We start from the raw sequence: 24,063 nt of genomic DNA, 5'->3' as shown, positions 1-24,063 counted from the left end.
CCTTTACCAAGAGACTAAAGGCATTTGTGTCCAGCTGTTAAGATTTGCAAATCATGGACGTTGCCAGCTTCATGGATCTAATCATGGAAGAATTCGATGAAGGGACTAAGCTGCCTTCACTTAAAAATTCATAACTACAATATTCAGTATCTTCCAGGTGACTGGACCCAACCTGAAAATGACAATATTCATGGGAGACATAGCTAACCAATCACAGTACTTTTTCTTGCTGAGCCTTGTCTCAGCCCGATTCCCTCTCAACAGAGCACTCTTACCCCCAGTACCAATTCATGCCCCGGACCTAACTCTTAAGGAATAGCTGCTGCGGGCCCTGCCTGCCTCTCCTGAACCCTGTGTCACCATTAACCCATCCCTACTCCAGCCTCCAACCACACAGTTCTTATGCCGGGACTCCTCCATCACATGCTAGAGATTTATCTTCCACTGGACGTCTTCTCAGCATCAAAGCCTGGTTAAGTTCCCTCGCATGAGCTCTCACGGCAGACTATATTGGCTTCAATGATGGGACACACAGCACTCTCCTAACTAACCTCCCCTTTAGGTAGTGAGCTGGGGCTCCTCACTCCCACCAAGAGCGTGTTGGCTGATACCACAGCTGGAAGCCCCTCACCGTGGCTCCAGCCACTCGGCTCCCGCTGTTGTGTTAAACACTTATCAAAAGGCACTAAGCTTGTTTTTCAGTTGTCCTTACTAGTTCCAAAATTCAATTGTTATAAAAATGGACAAAATTAATATAAAAAGAAACTTGTTGCTATGAAACAAAAACTAAGTTGCGAGCTTTAACACACACACACACACACACACACACACACACACACTCTTAGCCAGGTGCGGTGGCTCATGCCCATAATCCCAACACTTTGGGAAGCTAAGATAGGATAATCCTTTGAGACCAGGAGTTCAAGACCAGCCTGGCCAACATGGCAAAACCTCATCTCTACATTAGCCAGGTGTGGTGGCACATGCCTATAACCCCAGATAAGGAACAAGAATTACTTGAATCCAGGAGGCAGAGGTTGCAGTGAGCCAAGATCATGCCACTGCAATTCAGCCTGGGCGACAGCAAGATTCTGTCTCAGTCAATCAGTCAATCAATTACTGGTGTGATTTGGGCACACAAATGATCACAGAGCCCAGTCATCAGACCTGCATCTTGTCTTGCCTTTGAAATGACACGTTAATAGACACTTCTATTTCAAGTTACAATAACATGTTTATAGTGTGTTTCCTTTTTTTAATGACTCCCTGATTTTAGCCTGTTTTTTCAATTAGCAGCCACACCATTCAGTGGGTAAGTGCTCCTCTCATTATGTTGTAGTTGGCATAGCACTGTGTCACCCATGCATGCCCCCCTATCTGTACAGGTTGACCTTCACTGTCATATCAGGCATCTAGCACTGGGCTGGTACACACTAGGCACTTGATAAGTACATGTTGAGTGAATGTGTAACCAAACAGAGTGAGCTGGAATGTCAGCTCCAACATTTCTCTCTTCAAAGGCCTTAATCTTTCCACTACCCAACAGCCTTCCTTACTGGGGAAAAATGGCAGATCTCCCAAACCCTCAAACTGCCTCTGGCGTCTTGAGAGAGACAGATCTAAGTTTCCCTTCTCTTTTCCACCAAAATCTTACTCAATGCGATCATTGGATTGAATGGCAGCTCTAAAGTTAAGAGAGACGACCACTTTCACATTTACTTTACCGACCCAACCAACACTTGAAAAGCCTGAGACAGAAAAAATCCAAAAGCCTCACCGTGTTGTTCGTCGTAGGAAGAATTTAGAACGAGATAAGGAATGGATACAGAAGAAGACAGTGGTAAGAGGGGCAGTGCTTTGGTGTTTTTACTTTGCACAGGACTTTTTTTTGGCTCTAGTGAGGTGTGCACATACCATCAGAGAGCTGTAAGGAATAACACACAATGTAAATGCAAAAATGCATCCAAGATATCAGAGGTACACCTGAGTGTGTGGGTTGTTGGCAGACTGATGAGGATTTTACTAGGATTTATTGAGATTCTTCTGCCTGCAGGTCTGTATTAGGCAACTGGATGGGTTTGAGAGTGGAATAAAGGACATGTATATTACATAGGCCCCAGCCAGACACTGTGGCATGTGTCTATAGTCCCAGCTGCTCAGGAGGCTGAGATGGAAGGATCACTTGAGCCCAGGAGTTTGAGGCTACAATGTGTTATGATCACGCCTGTAAATAGCCACTGTACTCTAGCCCAGGCAACATAGCAAGACTCTGCATCTAAAAATAAAAAGACATATAGAGATCCATCCCCCTAACAAATTAGAATCCATATCAAAAATCAATCACACAGTGAATGGATAAATAAGCTGTGGTACATTCACACAATTAAATATTATTCAGTACTAAAAAGAAATGAGCTATTAAGCCATGAAAAGACATGGAGGAAACTTAAACACATGTTACCAAGTGAAAGAAACCAATCTGAAAAGGTTACATATTACGATAGCTACTATATGACATTCTGGAAAACACAAAGCTATGGAGACAGTAAAAAGATAAGTGGTTGCTAGGGGATGGGGGCAAGAAAGGATGAAAAGGTGAAACATGGGATTTTTAGGGCAATTAAACTCTTCTGTATGATTCCACAATGGTGGATACATGTCATTGTACATTTGTCCAAATCCACAGAATATGCAACATCAAGAGAGAACCCCAATATAAACTCTGGGCTGTGGGTGATAATGGTGTGTCAGTGTAGGTTCATCAATTATAACAAATGAACCACTCTGGGGCGGGGGGCGTTGATGGTTAGGAGGCTGTGCATATATGGGAAACTACTTTCCACTCAATTTTCCGTTACCTGCTCTAAAACAAATGAAGCCCATAAGAAAATCAATCACATGGAGTATTTATAAAGACTGATACTATTATACAAAGATCTGAATGAAAACTAGTCTCAAAATATTAAAGTCATTTATTCCATCCAAATGAACTCCAAAAGTGAGCAGAGTAGCAATCCTTATATCAGACAAAACAAACTTTAAAGCAATAGCAGTTAAAAAGGCAAAGAGGGACATTATATAATAATAAAAGGCCTTGTCTAGCAGGAAAATATCACAATCCTAAATATATATGCACCTAACACTGGAGCTCCTAAATTTATAAAACAATTACTACCAGACCTAAGAAATGACATAGCAACACAAAAATAGTGGGGGACTTCAATATTTCACTGACAGCACTAGACAGGTCATCAAGACAAAAAGTCAATAAAAAACAATGGGTTTAAACTATACCTTGGAACAAATGGACTTAACAGATATTTACAGAACCTTCTACCCAACAATTGCAGAATATACTTTCTATTCATCAGCACATAGAACTTTCTCCAAGATAGACCATATGATAGGCCACAAAACAAGTCTCAATAAATTTAAGAAAATCAGAATTATATCAAGCACTCTCTCAGACCACAGTGGAATAAAACTGGAAATCAACTCCAAAAGGAATACTCAAAATCACGCAAATACATGGAAATTAAATAACCTGCTCCTGAATGAGCATTGGGTCAACAATGAAATCAAGATGGAAATTTAAAATTTTTTTGAACTGAATGACAATAGTGACACAATCTATCAAAACCTCTGGGATACAGCAAAAGCGGCTAAGAGAAAAGTTTGTAGCCCTAAATGCCTACATCACAAAGGCTGAAAGAGCACAAATAGACAACCTAAGGTCACACCTCAAGGAACTAGAGAAACAAGAACAAACCAAACTCAAACCAAGTAGAAGAAAGGAAATAACCAAGATCAGAGCAGAACTAAATGAAATTGAAGCAAGAAAATACAAACAGTAGATGAACAAAAAGTTGGTTCTTTGAAAAGATAAATTAAATTAATAGACCATATGCAAGGTTAACCAAGAAAAGAAGAGAGAAAATCCAAATAAATTCAATTAGAAACAAAACAGGAAATATTACCACTGACACCACAGAAATACAGAAGATCATTCACGGCTACTATGAACACCTTTATGTGCATAAACCAGAAAACCTTGAGGAGACAGACAAATTCCTGGAATATACAACCCTCCTAGCTTAAATCAAGAAGAATTAGATACCCTGAACCTACCAACAACAAGCAGCAATATTGAAATGGTAATTATAAAAATTACGAACAAAAGAAAGTCCAGGACCTAGCTGAATTCTACGAGACATTTGAAGAAAAATTGGTACCAATCCTATTGACACCATTCCACAGATAGAGAAAGAAGGAATCCTCCCGAAATCATTCTGTAAAACCAGTATCACGCTACTACCAAAACCAGGCAAGGACATACCAAAAGAGAAAACCACAGACCAATGTCCCTGGTGAACATAGATGTAAAAATCCTTAACGAAATACTAACTAACCAAATCCAACAACATATTAAAAAGATAATCCACCATGATCAAGTGGGTTTCATGCCAGGGATTTTGTTTTTTATTTATTTATTTTTTCATTGCATTTTAGGTTTTGGGGTACATGTGAAGAACATGCAAGATTGTTGCATAGGTACATATGTGGCGGTGTGATTTGCTGCCTTCCTCCCCTTCTACTATATGTGGCATTTCTCCCCATGCTGTCTCTCCCCAATTCCCCACCCCCTGCTGTCCCTCCCCTATTTCCCCCCTACAGACCCCAGTGTATAGTGCTCCCCTCCCTGTGTCCATGTGTTCTCATTGTTCAACACCTGCCTATGAGTGAGAACATGTGGTGTTTGATTTTGTGTTCTTGTGTCAGTTTGCTGAGAATGATGGTTTCCAGTTTCATCCATGTCCCTACAAAGGACACGAACTCATCATTTTTGATGGCTGCATAGTATTCCATGGTGTATATGTGCCACATTTTCCCTGTCCAGTCTATCATCGATGGGCATTTGGGTTGGTTCCAGGTCTTTGCTATTGTAAACAGTCATGCCGGGGATTTTAATTTGTTTATGTGATACATCATCTCAATAGACACACAAAAATCACATGATCATCTCAGCAGACAAAAATCACATGATCATCTCAATAGACACAGAAAAAGCACTCAACAAAATCCAGAATCCCTTTATAATTAAAACTCTCAGCAAAATCGGCATACGAGGGACATACCTCAATGTAATAAAAGCCATCTATGACAAACCCACAGCCAATATAATACAAACCCACAGCCAACATAATACTCAATGGGAAAAAGTTGAAAGCATTCTCTGAGAACTAGAACAAGACAAGGATGCTCACTCTCACCACTTCTCTTCAACATAGTACTGGAAGTCCTAACCAAAGCAATCAGACAAGAGAAGAAATAAAGGGCATCCAAATTGGTAAAGAGGAAGTCAAACTGTCACTGTTTGCTGATGATATGTTTAGGGTTTTTTAGAAAACCTTAAAGACTCCTCCAGAAAGCTCCTAGAACTGATAAAATAATTCAGCAAATTTCCAGATACAGAATTAATGTACACAAATTAGTAGCTCTCCTATACACCAACAGCAACCAGGCTGAGAATCAAATCAAGATCTCAACTCCTTTTATAATAGCTGCAAAAAACTAAAAAGAAAAACATAAATAAAATACTTAGGAATATACTTAACCAAGGAGGTGAAAGATCTCTATAAGGAAAACTACAAAACACTGCTGAAAGAAATCATAGACAACACAAACAAGTGGAAACACATCCCATGTTCATGGATGGTTAGAATCAATATAATCAATATTGTGAAAATGACCACACTGCCAAAATCGATCTACAAATTCAATGCAATTTCCATCAAAATACCACCATCATTCTTCACAGAACTAAAAAATCCTCAAATTTATATGGAACCAAAAAAAAAAGCCCACATAGCCAAAGCAAGACTAAGCAAAAAGAACAAATCTGGAGGCATCATATTACCTGATTTCAAACTACACTATAAGGCCATAGTTACCAAAACAGCATGGTACTGGTATAAAAATAGGCACATAGACCAATGGAACAGAATAGAGAACCCAGAAATAAACCCAAATACTTATAGCTGACTGATCTTTGACAAAGCAAACAAAAACATAAAGTGGAGAAAGGACATCCTTTCAACAAATGGTGCTGGGATAATTGGCTAGCCACATGTAGGAGAATGAAACTGGATTTTCATCTCTCACCTTATACAAAGCAACTCAAGATAAATCAAGGACTTAAATCTAAGACCTAAAACTATAAAAATTCTAGAAGATAACATTGGAAAAACCCTTCTAGACATTGGCTTATGCAAGGATTTTATGACCAAAAACCCAAAAGCAAATGCAGTAAAAACAGAGATGCATAGCTGGGACTTAATTAAACTAAAGAGCTTTTGCATGGGAAAAGGAACAGTCAGCAGAGTAAACAGACAACCCACAGAGTGGGAGAAAATCTTCACAATCTATACATCTGACAAAGGACTAATATCCAGAATCTACAACAAACTCAAGCAAATTATCAAGAAAAAAACAAACAATCCCATCAAAAAGTGGGTTAAGGAAATGAATAGACAGTTCTCAGAAGAAATGTAAATGATCAACAAACGTGAAAAAATGCTCAACATCACTAATGATCAAGGGAATGCAAATCAAAACCACAATGAGATACCACCTTACTCCTGCAAGAATGGCCACAATCAAAAAATAATAGATTTTGGCATGGATGCAGTGAACAGGGAACACTTCTACACCGCTGGCGGGAATGTAAACTAGTACAATCCCTATGGAAAACAGTGTGGAAATTTCTTAAAGAATTAAAAGTAGAACTACTGTTTGATCCAGCAGCCTCACTACTGTGTAGCTACCCAGAGAAAAAGAAGTAATTATACAAAAAAGATACCTGCACACACATATTTATAGCAGCACAATTCACAATTGTAAAAATAGGGAAGCAACCCAAATGCCCTTCAGCAATCCCTCATTTAAATTAAAGTGGGAAATTAAAAGATGTGATAGACTTCATGTCTTCAGTAAATATAAATTTTAGGATATATAAGCTCCATATAAATTTTAGGATTTTTTTTTTCATTCTGTGAAGAATGATGGTGGTATTTTGATGGGAATTGCATTGAATTTGTAGATCGATTTTGGCAGTGTGGTCATTTTCGCAATGTTGATTATATTGATTCTAACCATCCATGAACATGGGATGTGTTTCCACTTGTTTGTGTTGTCTATGATTTCTTTCAGCAGTGTTTTGTAGTTTTCCTTATAGAGATCTTTCACCTCCTTGGTTAGGTATATTCCTAAGTATTTTATTATTATTATTATTTTCTTGCATCTATTGTAAAAGGAGTTGAGATCTTGATTTGATTCTCAGCCTGGTTGCTGTTGGTGTATAGGAGAGAACACACTGTGCCCTAGGCACTCTTCTAGGTGCTAGAGATACAGAGGCAAATGAGACACAGCCCGGGCTCCCAGGGAGCTTATCTGTTCCAGCTGAGGAGAGAGTCAATACACCAAAGTACTATTTGGTGCTACGTTGGCTACTGTTAGGAGCCATAAGGAAGCAACAGCAGAGGAGGCCCTCCAGTTGGGCTGAGAGAGGAGTCGCTCTCATGCCTATAGAGTAATCAGGGAAGGCCAGTTGGGACGAGTACCATTTAAGCCTAGGCATGTATGAAATGAGGACATGAGCCATGGAGACTCCTGGGGAAAGGGCATTCTAGATAGAACCAACAAGTGCAAAGGCCTGAGGCCTTTGCTTCAAGGACAGCCATAGGCAAGTGGGAAAGAAATAGGAAATTAGCTTGGGTGCCCAAGTCAGGTAGAACCACTGCCTCAAGGACACAAAGCTGTATTCGTCTGGACAATGCTCATCAGCTTCTGAAGCAAATGCTTCCCAAAGCCAAGTGGCTTAATGAACAGATGTGTATTTCTTTCTCATGTCATGTCTATTTTAAGCCTTGTAGCTCTTTTGAGTGGCTCTCTTTCAAAGTGCATCTCAGGGATCTGGGTCCTTTCATCATAGGTCTCCACCATCTTGGAGCTGTCTAAGTCCAGTTGTATGGACAAGAAGAGAAGCCAAGGACCAGGCTTAAATTCCATTGACCAGATTGGGTCCCATGACCGCAGCTAGCTGCAGGAGAGCTGGGAAATGTACTCCTGCTGTGTGTTGGGGGGAAATGGAACGGCTTGCACTAAGAGGAAAAGCAATAGGACATCTTTACATCATGATTGTGGCCTCAATAGTGGCAAAAGTGAAAAATAACAGGAAGCCAACACGGTTAACCAAGATGTGGACCCTTCTGGCCTCCAGACAAGGAATGAGAAGTTCAGTATTCCTTTGGCTCTTTGTCCTGCATTGAAAAGGGAAGTCTGTGGGACCAGTCAGAACTCCTATGGACAGAAGAAGGGGACTCTCCAGGTTGTAGCAGACAATGGTAAGGGTGCTGGAAGCTGTCATACAAGTCTTCAGCTTCCTCCTATCCCTGGCCTCACTTCTCCTAATAAATAGAAGAAACCTTACTTGGCATATTTCTCTGATTAGGCTATATAACTCCATATTCTTCCACACTCCAAACCCTACCCTGCCTCAGATCTTCACCAGCTCTGGCACCATCTACCCTCCATGGCACCCCCTCCCCACTAACACTGAAAATGTCCTCCCTACAGCCAAGAGGAAGAGTCTCACCAAGATCTCTAAGCAGAGGATCCTTTCTCACCTACCATTCATGTTGGGCTGCACCAAGCACCCATGAGGTATGGCAGGGAGTGGCACATTTGGTTTTGTTTGTTTTACAAACAGGCAATAAATCCCAAGCTGTATGCTGAGTGCAGTAGCACCTTCTGTGTGTGCTGGTGTTCAGGCTGAATCCAACCCCTCCAGCCCAGGACCCCGGACCTCGCAGCAGCCATGGCAAGCTTGCAGAGACGTAGTATCTTCACTCTGCACTTTAAGCTCTTGCCTCATATTCAGTCCCCAAGCAAATGCTGATGGCTTCAGGCTCTCAGACATGCCATTTGTTATCTATTTCCCATTGAGAGAACATGTGCCAACTCCAGCTCTGTGTAAGAGATTGTGCTTTGCCCATGGGGTCCTTATCATCAGAAAAATTTCATTACATGACAAGTGAATTCGACAAGCAGAAAGCATCTCAAGAAATTCTGGCTTTTGGGTAGCTTTTGAAAATAAGACCTAAGTGACAGATACCCTCTACCCATGAAAAACATCTGGACATTTCCAACAGGTCACCAAGGCAAATCAAGTGTGGGTGCCAAAGCACTTTTTAAACCAAGTGTCCATCGAAGGATGGATGAAAAAAGAAAACGTGGTCTATATACAAAATGGAATACTATTCAACCTTAACAAAGGAGGAAATCCTGTCATTTGTGACAACATAGACGAACCTGGAAGGGATTATGCTAAGCGAAATAAGCCAGGCACAGAAAGTCAAATACAATATGACATCACTTATGTGTGGAACCTAAAAACTCCAAACTTGGTCTGGGTGGTGGCTCATGCCTATAATCCCACATGTTAGGAGGCCAGGGTGGGTGGATCACCTGAGATCGGGAGTTCAAGAACAGCCTGACCAACATGGAGAAACTTCCTCTCGAATAAAAATACAAAATTAGCCTGGAGTGCTGGAGCATGCCTGTAATCCCAGCTACTCAGGAGGCTGAGGCAGGAGAATAGCTTGAAACTGGGAGGCAGAGGTTGCAGTGAGCTAATATCTCACCATTGCACTCCAGCCTGGGCAACAAGAGTGAAACTCCATCTCAAGGGAAAAAAAAAAAAAAAAAAAAAAAAAGTCAAACTCATAGAAACAGAGAGTGGTCAGAGGCTGAGGAGTAGGGAAATGGGGAGGTATTGATCAAAGGATACAAAATTTCCACCAGACAGGAGGAATAAGTTTAAGAGGTCTACTGTACACCATGAGGACTAAAGTTAATAACAATATACCTGAAATTTGTGAAGAGAGTAGATTTTAAGTTTTTCCACCATAAGAAAACAACTATGTGAGGTAATGCATATGTTAAACAGCTTGATTTAGCCAATCACAATGTATAAATATATCAAAGCATCATGTTGTACAACATAAATGTATACAATTTTTATTTGCCAATTAAGGAAAGAAAAACGTGTAAAGGGCTTTTAAGTTTAAAGAAAAAACCAGTGCTTTGTAAACCAAATGTCCCAGGTGGCTGGGAGCTTAATGGTTAGAGGCAGCATCATGGATAAATCTGAAGCCTGAGGGTCAGATTGCTGGAGCCTGGCTCTCTTCTCACTAGATAACTTTGTGTAAGTCAGTTAGCCTCTCTTAAACAGGAATAAATGATAATGCATATTTTGTAAGGCCAGTATACTGTGAAATTAAAGTATTTAGTGCAGTGCTGGGCATAAGGAAACAGCTGCTGTATGTTGGTTATATCATCATTGTCACCTTGAGGAGTCTTTCTACCTGATGTCTAGGTGGAAGCCAACAGACAGCTTTCTCTCTCAAACAGAACTGCATCTCTGTCTCTTATCACCTTAAATTTTGCATTCTGCTAGAAGCTTTCTTTGGACAAAGAATTATTCAGCTTCTTACAATAATAATTTGAGCCCATCCAGTGACCACAGCGCTCACCATAACCCCAGCCCTCCACCCCTAGATGCCACTGGCAGTGCGGTCCCCAGCTTCATACCGGTGTCAGAAGTGAAAGTCAGCACTTAACTAAGAAATCGGGTCTCACTGGAGACATTCAAGCAAAGAGTGGACAACTACTTTTCCAGAACAGAAAGGAAACTCATATGTCAAAAACAGTGACTAATAAACATACCAAAAGAATATGGCTTCACAAATACCAGAATCTGATCAGATAAAACAGTTTACAGAATGCCTTGTAACTACAAGAAATTTATAGAAAACTGCTTTTTTAACTGAGTTAGAGACTTCACAAGAGAAGTAAAACCTGAAGAGACCACCTGCTCAGAACATTGCTTACAGAAATATTTTTAAATAACACAAAGAATATCCATGAGATTTCAGGAATATCATTCAGCAGCCAGACAGGACTCCATGCCCAACCATGATAGAGAAGTCCTGATGGATGAACTTTCAATAAACTCTCCCAATAACTATTGCGCTAGAAACGAGGACTCATCTGATAAAATCCCCTGAAAGCGGTAGCCGCCGTATTAAACCATTTCTCATGACTGTTTGGCAAATGAAAACCACTGGATACAAAAATCTCCATTTCCCTAGAATATCAAAACAGAAGGCCTTATTTTTCAGTGACAATAAGAGGCAATATTTGTTGAGGCCTTAAGATTCAGTAGCTGGGTTACTTGATTAGAAAAATAAACTATTGTTTCTTTGAAAAAAATAAAAATGGCTTGAAAATCACTAATCTGACTTCTTCTAGTTAGATTAATGTGGGATAGCAGATGTTCTGCAAAGCCTTCCTGCCACAAACACATGGGAATTGAAATAAAACATAACAAGTATCCTTTTCAATGCAGAACAGAGAATGTAAGAAAGTAAGGGAAATGGCCAGTGCCAGACATAGGAAAATTACAAAACCAGAAGAGTGAGCTTGTGAGCCAGGTGTGCGTGCCGGGGAAGCAGGGGAACAATGGCTGTTGACAATCCAGGGGCTTGGGTTTTAACATCAACATGGGGACAGGGGACAATTAGTGGACACACGCACTTTCCAAGCACATGCAAAACATCTACTATAATTTTTTTTTTTTGAGACGGAATTTCTTGTTGCCCAGGCTGGAGTGCAGTGGCCCAATCTCAGCTCACTGCAACCTCCATCCACCTCCTGGGTTCAAGCGATTCTCCTGCCTCAGCCTCCTGAGTAGATGGAATTACAGGTATGCCCCACCACGCCCAGATAATTTTTGTATTTTTTTTAGTAGAGACAGGGTTTTTCCATATTAGGCTGGTCTCAAACTCCTGACCTCAGGTGATCCGCCCACCTTGGCGTCTCAAAGTGCTGGGATTACAAGTGTGAGCCACAGTGTCAGCACATCTACTATTAACTGATCACATGCTAGGTCACAAAACAAATCTCGAAAAACACAAAAGAATTGATACTGTACAGCCTATGTTTCCTTGCCCCAGTGACTTTTAATCAAAAGTAGTAATAACATAACCAAAGTGCTTTATACATTGGCAAATTTAAGAACATCCTTGTAAATAACTTATGTGTCAAATTTGAAAATATTTAGAATGGAGTAAAATGAAAGGTAAATACACTTAAAGGAAACAGCTAAAACAGTAAATTGAGGGGAATGTTATAGCTTTTTTTCTGAGCCTGTTTCATGCTGTTATAACGGGTACCACAGACTGGGTAGTTTACAGCGAACAGAAATTTATTGTTCTGAAGGCTGGAGAGTCCAAGATGGAGGGGTCACATGTGGCAAGGGGGTTGTTTCATCATCCCACGGTGGAAAAGCAAAACGAGGGCAGGAGAGAGAACAAGAGCGAGAGATCAGACTCGTAGCCTCAAGCCCTTTTATTTTATTATTTTGATGGGTTTTTCTTTTTTCTTTTTTTTTTTTTTGAGACGGAGTCTCACTCTGTCACTAGGCTGGAGTGCAGTGGCATGATCTCAGCTGGCTGCAACCTCCGCCTTCCAGGTTCAAGCAATTCTCCTGCCTCATCGTCCCTAGTAGCTGGGACTACAGGCACATGTCACCACACCTAGCTAATTTTTGTATTTTTCGTAGAGACGAGGTTTCATTACGTTGGCCAGGATGATCTCAATCTCTTGACCTCGTGATCCACCCGTCTTGGCCTCCCAAAGTGCTGGGATTACACATGTGAGCCACCATGCCAGGCCATCAAGGTCTTTTATAATTGATATTAATCCATTCATGAGGTTCCAGCGCCATCACCTGAACACCTCCCATTAGGCCCCCATCTCCCGTCACTATTGCATTGGGGATTAAATTTCCAACACGTGTTTTTGGGGGAACATATTCAAACCATAACAGCTTTAAACACACATGTTAAAATCTACAGCCATATCACCCTGAATGGTTTCAATCTTGTCTAATGTTAGAAGTTAAGTAGACTTGAGCCTGGTTACTACTTGGATGGAAGACTGCCTGGGAATATTGGGTGCCAGAGGCTTTTCTTTAAGTGCTTTATCTAATTGAGGAGGAGGAGGAGGTGAAGGAGGAGTAGAAGGAAGATCTTGAAGAAAGACAAAAGCAGAAGAGTTCAGTATTCAATTTAAGGAATTAGAAAAATAGAATAACAGAAACCCCACAGAAAGCAGAGGATATAAATGATAATGATATGAGCGGAAATCGACAAAATAGAAAACAAAGGAATAATAAAATAAACAAACTAAAACTTGGTTCTTTGAAAAGACTACTAGGCAAACTTTCTGACAAGGTTGATTCAGAAGGTATAAATAATACAGCGAATGAGGACAGGGACAGAGACGGTAGAGATTTCTTTAAAACAGTATCAACTTAAAATTGTTATGACAATAAATTTGATCGTTTACATAAACGAACAATTTTCTAGAAAAATAATTTGCAAAAACTGATTAAAGAAGAAATAAAAAACTTGAGTATACCAATGTTACAGGTTGAATTGTGTTCCCTTGAAAGAGACACGTTGGAGTTCTAATCCCCAGTGCTTCAGGATGTGACCTTATCTGGAAATAGTCTTTGCTGATGTAATTAGCTAAGATGAGGTCATCTTGAAGTAGGTGTGCCCCTAATCCAATATGGTGTCCTCCTAAGAGGACTGCCATGTGAAGATACAGAGAGCACCACATGAAGATAGAGGCAGAGTTGGGGTGATGCATCTATAAGCCAAGGAACGTCAAGGATCTCTGTCTATCATCAAAAGCCAAGGGAGAACATGGAAGAGATTCTTCCCCAAAGCCTCTAAAAGGAACCAACCCTGGGGATCCTTTGATTTCAGACTTCCAGCCTCCACAACGGTGAGATTAAATTTCTGTAGTTTTAAGCTGCCCAGTTTGTGAGACTTTGTTCCAGCATCCCTGGGAAACTAATACAATCAATAACCATTGGGGTGACTGAAATGACAGTTTAAAACCTAAACACACACACAGATCCAGTTCAGCCTCCCGATTGTCTAGACAAGTAAATGGAAGCCCCGCAGCTTCCCAGCAAGTTGGTGAGGTAGCACGTGGCATCAGGGAGCAAGCCGATGTGGTCCACACCACGCTCTGCAGTAGGACAGTTGGTCCCCATGCACTTTTCCCACTTTTCATAGGCTTGTCTTTTCTTCCAGGTGCATCAAGGTGATGGAAAATTAATTCTCTACCCCAACGAGAATGTCTATCAGATTTTCTTTCCAGATGGGACAGGCCAGATATAGTATCCACAGAAGCACAGGGATGCTCGTATTGACATATATTGGCACCTAAAATGTCTGTGATTCAGGGTGTGGGGTTTGACTGAGGTGGGAGGTTTGACTGAGGCCTGGATCATCTGCAGGGCCCTTCCTTTTCCAGGGAATCCCAAGGACTGACTGCTTGTGCCTTAACCTTCTCCCAGTTATCCATCAGGAAACCTGGCTATGCTCATCTTACATGTGAAAATGAAAAAGTTCACATACATCATTGTGGAAGACAGTCCACAAGGGTGGATCCGGGCCCTTATCAACAACTCAGGCAAAGCCACCTTCTATGATGAAAATAGAGACATCTGGTAAGCTTGGGTCATGAGTCCCTAACACTCCTGCCCATGGAGAAGCAGCTGGAAAAATTGAGGCCCCCAGATTGCACGAACTTCCTCTCTCCCTGTCTCAGACTTCCACGTGTTGGAAATGGAAGAATGAGCACCATGATGGCCCAGTTTGTCAGGTCCCTGACCACAGAGTAGGTCACCATTGCTCCCCCGTGGGTGAAACAGCAGTCAAGTCTCCACAGCAACCACATTCTATGGGTTTCATCTCCTAAGAACCTCTTGAGAGTCACCCTTGTGAGAATTACCTTAGGAAGACCCAGTGCCTCCCTGTTCTGGGTGCCTCGGAGAGGAGGGTTTGGTGAGGGTTTGGACACATGCACAGAGTCCATGGTCCAAAAGGTGACTTCTAAATATTTCACTATAACTGAACTTAGTTCTTAAGTTCCCATTTCTGGTAATGGTGGAAAACCATCTTACCAATTCAAGACAACTCAGTCACTTCAAAATGCTTCCCCATCTCTTTAAGGCAAGGACTCTCTTTTCAGGATTTTCTCCTTCCCTTCCTCTTCTAAGTGGTCATGATGTGGGGATTTACATATACTTTTTTTTTTTTTTTGAGATGGTGTCCTGCTCTGTCACCCAGGCTGGAGTGTAGTAGCGTGATCTCGGCTCATTGCACCCTCCGCCTCCTGGGTTCATGTGATTCTCCTGCCCCAGCCTCCTGAGTAGCTGGGATTACAGCCATGCCTTGCCACTCCAGGCTAATGTTTGTATTTTTAGTAGAGATTGGGTTTTGCCATGTTGGCCAGGCTGGCCTCGAACTCCTGACCTCAGGTGATCCACCCACCTTGGCCTCTCAAAGTGCTGGGATTACAGGCATGGCCACCACGCCCAGCCAGGGGGACTTAAACTATCTTGGATCAACTTTATACTTTCTTCTTGCTAGTCAAAGCCAAACATAATTCCAAAAAAGGATTTTCAAGCTGCAGAGTTTGGTTTTGAACAATACTTTCTCTACTGTGAGCCTTTTTACACACCGTTTCCTGATTGTCTTCTTCGTGGAAGTATCTGCCCTCCCGTGAACGTCCTGTATATAGAAAATGCTCTCTAAGAAGTGGACCAAAATCTTGGGTACAGAAAGCACAAAGGAGTTGGGGCAAGAAACTCTCAGTTAATTACCTCAGAGAGGATCTGGTGACAGATCATCAAGCAAGCCAACATCAGGAAGGGAAGAGCTCCCCTCTCAGTCCTATCAGCATGTCCCAGCACCTCTGCACATGAGCATCTGGATGAGAGACAGATGGTTCTTGTGTATCCGTTCACGGCACCCGTCACCCCACAGAAGTCAAACCACAGGGCCAGCCTCTGTGAATAGGCTGCCTCACCCCCAAACTGGTTCCTTCCCCAGGGGCAGCTGCTCCAGAGAAAAATGTTACCCACAGAGCTTGGTCTCTGAGGGAATTCTTCAGCAAAACTGCAGTTTCATTGACCAAAGCCTCCCAGAGTCATTTGTCAACACAAAGCCACTTGGCCAGGGCCCCGACACTGACTGCTAGAATTTCCTCAGCACCAACAGGGCTTCTCCGTGGTACCTCGGGCACTGGGAGGGACTCAGAGCCAAAGCATTTCAAGAGCTGAATACTTCTTAGGTCACTTTTGATTTTCGTTGCCTCAGGGAAGATGGGAGGCATGGCTGTCCTTTGCCAGGTGTGTGGAAACTAAAATTCAGCACTGCCCTTGACTCCCAGCCCAAGGGGTCTCAGGCCAGGCTTCCTACCTGGGTTCAGGGTCCCACACAGTGTTGAGACCTGTCCAAACTCAGGGTCCTCAGTGGGTGGGTTCTATTCATTCCACAGGTCAGGATCTTTTCACCCCCTGAGCAGGAACTTCCCAATTCTGACCATTCCTAGATGTTCCAGATCCCATCTTCCTAAGGGAGACTTAGCCCAGAGCTGGGCACCCATATTTACCATATCTATTCCTAAGCAATGAGAATTTACCATATCTATTTCCTAGGAAGTGGGGGATGGCCTAGTGTTGCAACTGGAATCCTAGGTTCTTTGGATCTCCCAGGATAGAAATCAAGAGAGATCACCAAACATAGCAGCAAAGGAAAGTTGATTTCAGCTTGCGCACAAGGGAGCCAGCACTAAGAAAAGGAATGGGCTACTCCCTGAGTGTAATGTGTGGGTTGGTTTTCTAGGGTCTGTCTATAGGGAAGGCTTATGACAGGGCATGTATAGGGGCAGTTTTTCTAGTGCTTGCCACGGTGGCTCAACGTGCTCCTTCCTTCATCTGATGCAGCATTAGCACTTTAAATCTCCCACCCCAGGTGTGCTTTTTAGCATGAAAATAAGGAAAGGCTAACTGTAAGTTGGAGTTTAAGTCTAAGGGCTTCAGGGAAGTCCATAGCCACCGGAAATAGGAGCTTCTTGGTCTTTTGTTACTGACTGGTTAAGAGTTAGCTAAGCTACAGCTTGAGAGAGGGGCTTTTGTTCTTTTCCTCCAGACCACCTTAAAATTGGGAACCAAGCAGCCTGCCCATCTCTGAGAACTCTGATGGGAGCCATTTAAAAGGTTAAAAGCTAGCAGGATCTGCTCCCCACAAAGTGAAGAAGATTCCTCTCTTTGCCCTCCTCTCCATCGATGATAACAAGGAAATGTTAACGTTTTCTCGGTTATTGCTGTGTATAGACATTTAATCCCTACACAGCCCTCTGAACAAAGTACTGTTATGATCTGCATTTTACAGTTCAGGAAATGGAGACAGAGAGAGGTGGAGTGACGGGCCCGTGGTCACGGTTTGCAAGTGGCACAGCCAGACTTTGAACTGAGAGCCTGGCTCCAGATCCCAGGTTTTTGTTTGTTCATTTGCTATTTTTATAATTTTGGTACCAAAGAGCCCAGGTTTTTAATTCACTACTGTGTACACAACCTCTGATTTAGAGGAGGAATGAGGTTGAACAGGCTGGGGCCTCAAGATGAAAGGACTTAGAAGTTCGCTTTTTGTTCAACGGGCAGTGGGAAGCAACAGGAGGACTTGGGACTGAGTGACTGGAAGTCCTCCCCCTCGGAGGTGAGCAAGGCTGCCTGTAGCAGGCCTCTGAGCCGCCTTCTCACTCCAATGACGCCCCTTGTTCTGTAAAGCTTCATAGATACAAAGTGACCCCCAAATGCAGAGGGAGCTGAGAAACCAAAGAACGAGGCAGACAAATCCAGTTTGTCTGTATAAGGTAATTTCCCAGGGGAACTTACAGACAGAAGCATGGTCTAGGGTGGATGCAAGACAGGTAGATCTCACATCAAAACCTCCCAGACCCAGGTCCTGCATCTTGGGGAAAAAAGTATACGTGCCCTGGAAGGAACGTGTCGGCAGCTATGGGCGTCAAAGCTACCGTGGATGCAACGACATCGAGGGTTGTTTTCAAAGAACGGCAAAACTTAGAGTGAATAGGTATTTCTAGATAAAGTATAGTACATCGCCACGCCCTGGACAGCCCAAACAAGGCCTGGCAGTTTGAGTAACCCAAACTCCCCAAGCCCTCCTTCTCCGGACTAACCCAGGCCTCAGCATCGCTTCCTTTCCTCATGTCATTCCCCAGAGATGCTGCTTCCCCAATGGCACCAGTTCTAGGAAGTGCCCTGTTGGGACTGGAAAAGCAGAAGCCAGGGCCAGAGGGATACGGTGGGTTTGAAACGTCAAGAGAGGATGGCTCAGAAGGCAGGCAAGCTCCAGAGAGTTGGATCTGGAATGAATGAGGGAGAAACCCATCCACCCTCCATTCCCTTGTACCTATCGATGTGGGTGCCCTGCATAGGACTGGCAGCAGGAATTCAGTAGGGCAGCAGACAGACAAGGTCCCTGCCCTCAGTTTGTGTTTTAGTGAGAGAGAACGGATGATGGACAAATACAGTTAGTTCTCATGATTCATATTAGTTATAATCTGTAAAGTCATTGAGGACACTGAACGGAACTCCTTGCTCCTAGGGGAAATACATACACACATATATATGTCACTCATGTGGAACGGTGTGCCCGGAGCAGGGGGAAGTTTGAGTTTCCCAGTGTGCACACTGCCGGCTGAGATTGAACAAGGCCAGGCTCTGCCTTCCTGCTCAGCTCTCCTGCAGAGACAACCAGAGGACAGAGATATGAGGGACAGGACAGTGTAGTGCAAGAAGTTGCAGCTCTGGGGCTGGTGGGACAGGGTTTGAATCCCAGCTCTGGCATCCCACCATTACTGGGATAGCCTCGGGAAAGTCACATGATACTTCTGAGCCTCCTATTCTTTTTTGTAAAATATAATTTTTTTAAAAAAGCAGTATCTCAGGCTGGGTGTGGTAGCTCATGCCTGTAATCCCAGCACTTTGGGAGGCTGAGGTGGGTGGATCACGAGGTCAGGAGTTCAAGACCAGCCTGGCCAAGATGGTGAAACTCCGTCTCTATTAAAAATACAAAAATTAGCTGGGCTTAGTGGTGGCTACCTGTAATCCCAGCTACTCGGGAGGCTGAGGCAGAGAATTGCTTGAACCTGGATGGCGGAGGTTGCAGTGAGCCGAGATCACACCACTGCACTCCAGCCTGGGCGATAGAGCGAGATTCCATCTCAAAAAACAAAATAAAAATAAAAAAGCAATATCTAGCAGGATGGGCTGCTTTTAGGATTTAAGAAGATAACCTATGTGAGATATGGGGTGTGTGTGTGTGTGTGTGTGTGTGTGTGTATGTATTTCCCCTAGGAGCTATGGGTTGGTTCCGTATTTGCGAAATCACTGGCTTTCTAGAACCTAACTACAGTGAACAATGAGGATTTACCGTAGCTATTCCTAAATTATCTGAAGGAAACTAACAAGGCATGGCAACAGAGAGTCCCATAGGGAACCGGGGGGCTGCTCAGGCCGAAGAGGTGACATCTAAGCTGAGACCTCGAGGATAAGTAGGCGCCAGCCGTGCCACGTGAGGCAGGGGACCTTTGCAAACAGAGGGCAGAGCATGGCAAAGCTGTGAGCAGGAAGAGCCTGCGTGTGCCAGAAACTAAAGGAGACGGAAGGAGGGAAGGGCGGGGCCATACAGTGAGGCCAGCACAAAGGGCAGTGCCTGGTGCTGGGTTAGTTGTCCATGCTGGAGCTTCTCCTACCCATCAAGTCCCTGTCAGTCTTTCTGCGGCCAAGTGGGGGAGAAGAAAGGGAAGGAGAGGAGGAGGAGCAGCGGCCCAGGGCTGAGCGCCCTGGCTGTCTGACGTGCTTTCTCTTGGTCCAGGTTGAACCTGAGCTCCAACCTGGGCTACTACTTCCCCAAAGACAGACACCAGAAGGCCTGGAACTGGTGGAACCTGAACATCCATGTCCACGCACCCCCTGTCTGGCCCATCTCCATGAAAATCAATGAGTACATCCAGGTACAAATAAGGAGCCAGGATAAGATCATCTTCTGCTTCACCTACGAACAGAAGCGGATTTGTTTAAATCTGGGCACCAGGTACAAGGTAAGGGCACGACTCCCTACACCGTCCACCAGGTAGGGTGCTCATCTGTACAAAGGCCACTGCTGGCTTGGGACTGGCCCATGCCACGGGTCTCCAGGCTTGTTCTATATATGCCAACCCATACAAAAACAAGGCCACTTTGCTTTGCCTGATGTTTAAGTACATACAAATGCATTCATGCAACTTCCCAGCACCGTGGCCTTAGGCTCTGAGGAAATTCACATCAAAATGCTCAGGCTAGCCTGGGAAGAATGACTTGCACCTGTAACCCCAGAACTGTGGGAGGCCAAGACAGGTGGATCCCTTGAGCCTAGGAGTTTGAGACCAGCTTGGACAACATACCAAGACTCCTTCTCTACAGAAAAAAATTTAACTAACTGGGCATGGGCCAGGTGTGGTGGCTTACACCTGTAATCCCAGCACTTTGGGAGGCCAAGGCAGGCAGATTGCTTAAGGCCAGGAGTTCGAGACCAGCCTGACCAACATGGTGAAACCCCATCTCTACTAAAAATACAAAAAAATTAGCTGAGCCCAGTGGCTCACACCTTTGATCCCAGCTACTCAGGAAACTGAGTTGGGGGAATTGTTTGAACCTGGGAGGCAGAGGTTGCAGTGAGCTGAGATCACACCTCTGCACTCCAGCCTGGGTGACAGAGCAAGATCCTGCCTCAAAAAATAAATAAGTAAATAAATAAACAAAATTAACTGGGCATGGTGGCTCTCGCACCTGTAGCCCCAGCTACTCGGGATGCTGAGGCAGGAGGGTCACTTGAGCCATGCATATGATCCTGACAGTGAAACAAAGATGTCAACGTGCATTATCTCACTTGACACAGCAGCCGTGTCAGAAGTCAGGGCCAGAAACAAGGGCGGGAATCTGTGTCCCCAGCCCTGCTGCTGTGTCCTCTTCCTTCCCCCCGAGACACACTCATCTCTAAGCAGATGGTCCCCTGAAAGTCTGAGGCACCTGCCCAGGCAGGCAGGAGAGGAGCAATGATGTCTTTGTTTCCTAGGGCTGCTAGAACAAATCAGCACAAACTAGGAGGCCTGACATAACAGAAGGTTATTCTCTCAGACTCTGTGCTGAGTCTGAGATCAAGGTGTCCGTGGACCCACCATCCTCTGGAGTCTCCAGTGGGGGACACCTCCTTGCTCCACCAGCTCTGGTGGCTCCTGGTGTTCTTGGCTTGTGGTGGCATCACTCCAGTGTCTGCCTCCACCTTGATGCGGCCTTTTCCTCTGTGTGTCTGTGTCAAACCTCCTTCTCCTTTTCCTTAAAAGGACACCAGTCATTGAATCTAGGGCCCACTCTAAATCCAGAAGGAGCTCATCCTGAGAGCCTTAACTTAATCACATCCACAGAAACTCTGTTTCTCTGTGGAACTAGACCAAATAAGGTCACGTTCACCGGCACTGGGGTTAGAAATTAGACATCGCTTTTGGGGGACACAGTTCCACCTACTTGAAATGTTGAGGCTGGACCCCCCAGAGCTCCAACTGTGGTGGGGGAAGAAGGCAGGTTCCTGAGACCCTTCCTGAGTACCAGATTCAAGGAGAGGAATGAGGGTGTCTTTGGCTCCCCCAATGAGGCCTAAGCAAGGTTCTGTTCCTTAGCTCCGCTAACCCAATCCACATGGAAGGCTCCACTTACAGACTCTCCTCCAGAGAGGCCCCTGGGAGCAGGACTGCCTGGGCAGACAGATGGACAGACATGCCCCTGGGAGTGAAGCAGCTGAAGCAGCAAGCTGATAACAGCAGACTGTGGCAGAACAGATGCAGCTGTGTACAGAGTATCTAAGAAGGGAATCGGGAGTCTGCTAGGTTTAGGGTGCCCAGCCACCCCGGTTTGCCCAGAACGGAGGAGTTTTCTGGGATATGGGACTTTGAGTGCTAAAACTGGGAAAGTTCCAAACAGGTCTGGCCTGCTGGCCCCCCTAGGTTCCCTCGCCTGCCAAGGCCTCCTATTTTGCAGGTGGATAATGTCATCCCAGCATCCTTGCCTGGCCTAGATTTCCCGGAGCAGCCAATCCAGTGAAGAAGAGGCCAGCACTCCCAAGCCCGAGTGGCTGATTTGTACTCCTGCCATGGCCGGGACCTGCTGGGGCTGGACAACATAAGGGTCCGGGGCACCAGCCTTTGAATGGTGGAGGGAGGAGGGTGGGGACAGGAAGGTGGTGCCCAGCAAGAGTGCATGAAGGGCTGCAGTGGACAGAGAGACCAGGGAGCCTGATACCTTGGAGAGCTGGAGTCCCCGGGGAGGGGCAGCTGTGCCTGTGCAGGGCGTGTCCCAGATGAAGCAAATCAGCACCAGTATAACTAATCAGAGCCAAAGAAAGGAGACAGAGCCTGGCACAGGGTCAGCCCAGGCAGGCAGCAGCGTGCCCAGGGAAGAACAAGCCCCTCTGCGCCTGGCCTCTCCACTTCCTGGGTGACACTAGCCTGTGGTCTGAGCCCACGTTCTTCTATAAGATGGACATAGGTTACTGTGTGGCTAAAACAATCACAATATTGTGTGAAGACATTTCATACGCATAGGATTGGAGCACACGGGTATCGCCCTGTATGATCCCCTCCAGGAGATTCTGTCCTTGGTCTTTTGCAGGCTGCAGACCCAGGCAGGACTTAGCACAGAGGCAGCCTCCCTGGGTCAGGCCTTCCTCTCAACAAAACCCAGATACACTCCCAAGGAGCTGAAGGTAGAGGCGGGGCTTGCAGGAAGCCACTGTGAGGCATCCCAGCCCTCCCAGGGTCCCAGCTTAGCCCCATGGTCAGGACCCCATGGGGAGAAGCCCGGCTGCCCCAGGAGAGCAGGGCCTTTGGAGGGCAGGTCATGCCAGGGCACTGGAGCTGCTTTCCCTCTGGTTTAGGGCCGGGTGTGGGTGTGGCCTCGGCCCACATGACCGGGTCCACGTGACCACAACTCCAGCCAAGTGAGTGTATTTGGAAGCAGCAAGATGGTGGCAGGTGGCAGGGCTGGGAACACAGATCTGCTTTCTCAGGTGAAGGCTCAGGGAACACTTGGTCCTGGCCACAGGAGGCCTGGCCTGGGGCAGGAGCGGGGCACAGTGCCCAGGCAGCGTGGAGCCTCAACAGTCCTCTGTGAATCCCCGCAGTTTGTGATCCCAGAGGTGCTGAGCGAAATGAAGAAGACAGCCATCCTGGAGGCAGAACCCGGCCCAACGGCCCAGAAGATCCGGGTCCTTCTAGGGAAAGTGAACAGGCTCCTGAATTACATAACGATCCCTGATCTGGAAAACTTCACAGAGGCCGTCAGGATATCACTGATGGACAACAAGTGCCTGAAGTAGTTGCACTCTCAACCCTGGTTTTAGGGCGGGGCTTTTCTGGCCAATGTCTTGGGAAGGTGGAGACCTTGGGAGCTCCAGGGGAAAAAAAACCCAAAAACCTGTTGACATGCTATGAGAGTTGGTTTGTAATTTGGGACCTGCCGTAGCTCCTTGGTTTGAAATAAACGTTTTTGGCAGGGGGCACTGACAGAATCTGTGGCTGAGCACAGAAAAGGCTTCATAGCCCTGATTGCCAGCATGGATGCAAGTTGTCATTTCAGTGACATGTCAATGCCTGTCCTGCCTGCTCCCACAGTCACTCGCTCTGCAGAAGTTCTTATGTGGCTTTTAGAACCAGCCTTGGAACAACGACTGTGCTCAAAGCTCTGTCTTTTGTTGGCTGTGAGACCTCGGGCAAGTAGCTTTATACCTCGGTTTCCTCTTCTGTGAAATGGGCCTAGAAATAGCAACTATCACCACAGAGTAGGGAATATTAAATTAACTAATACACGCACAGTCCCTAGAACAGGGTCTGGCCCGTAGGAGCCACTCAGTAAGCGTCACTCCAATTACTGTCAGCTTGGCCCTTCCTTCAGGTCTGGGCAGCTCCCAGGAAGGGTTTTTCAGGTCTGCAGCTCTCAGGCCAAGTGTCTGCGCTTCCTCG

At 44.9% G+C, this 24,063-nt stretch overlaps 1 protein-coding gene across 1 annotated transcript in view; it reads left to right on the top strand.

Moving 5' to 3' along the window:
- Window positions 1-23,444, top strand: part of ERICH6B (glutamate rich 6B) — a 55,017-nt gene extending 31,573 nt beyond the window's left edge. The window contains 5 exon segments of the mRNA XM_064373471.1: window positions 1,683-1,840; window positions 14,229-14,314; window positions 14,495-14,647; window positions 19,887-20,112; window positions 23,226-23,444. Of these exon segments, the coding sequence (XP_064229541.1) occupies window positions 1,683-1,840; window positions 14,229-14,314; window positions 14,495-14,647; window positions 19,887-20,112; window positions 23,226-23,444 (842 nt within the window).
- Window positions 23,445-24,063: the final 619 nt, after the last annotated feature.

The sequence above is a fragment of the Aotus nancymaae genome, unplaced genomic scaffold (genome assembly GCF_030222135.1).
Source record: "Aotus nancymaae isolate 86718 unplaced genomic scaffold, 86718_ANA_hifiasm-v0.15.2.pri h1tg000009l, whole genome shotgun sequence".
NCBI lineage: Eukaryota > Metazoa > Chordata > Mammalia > Primates > Aotidae > Aotus > Aotus nancymaae.
The sequence above is the reverse complement of the archived record's forward strand: the minus strand, read 5'-3'. Positions and strand labels throughout refer to the sequence as shown.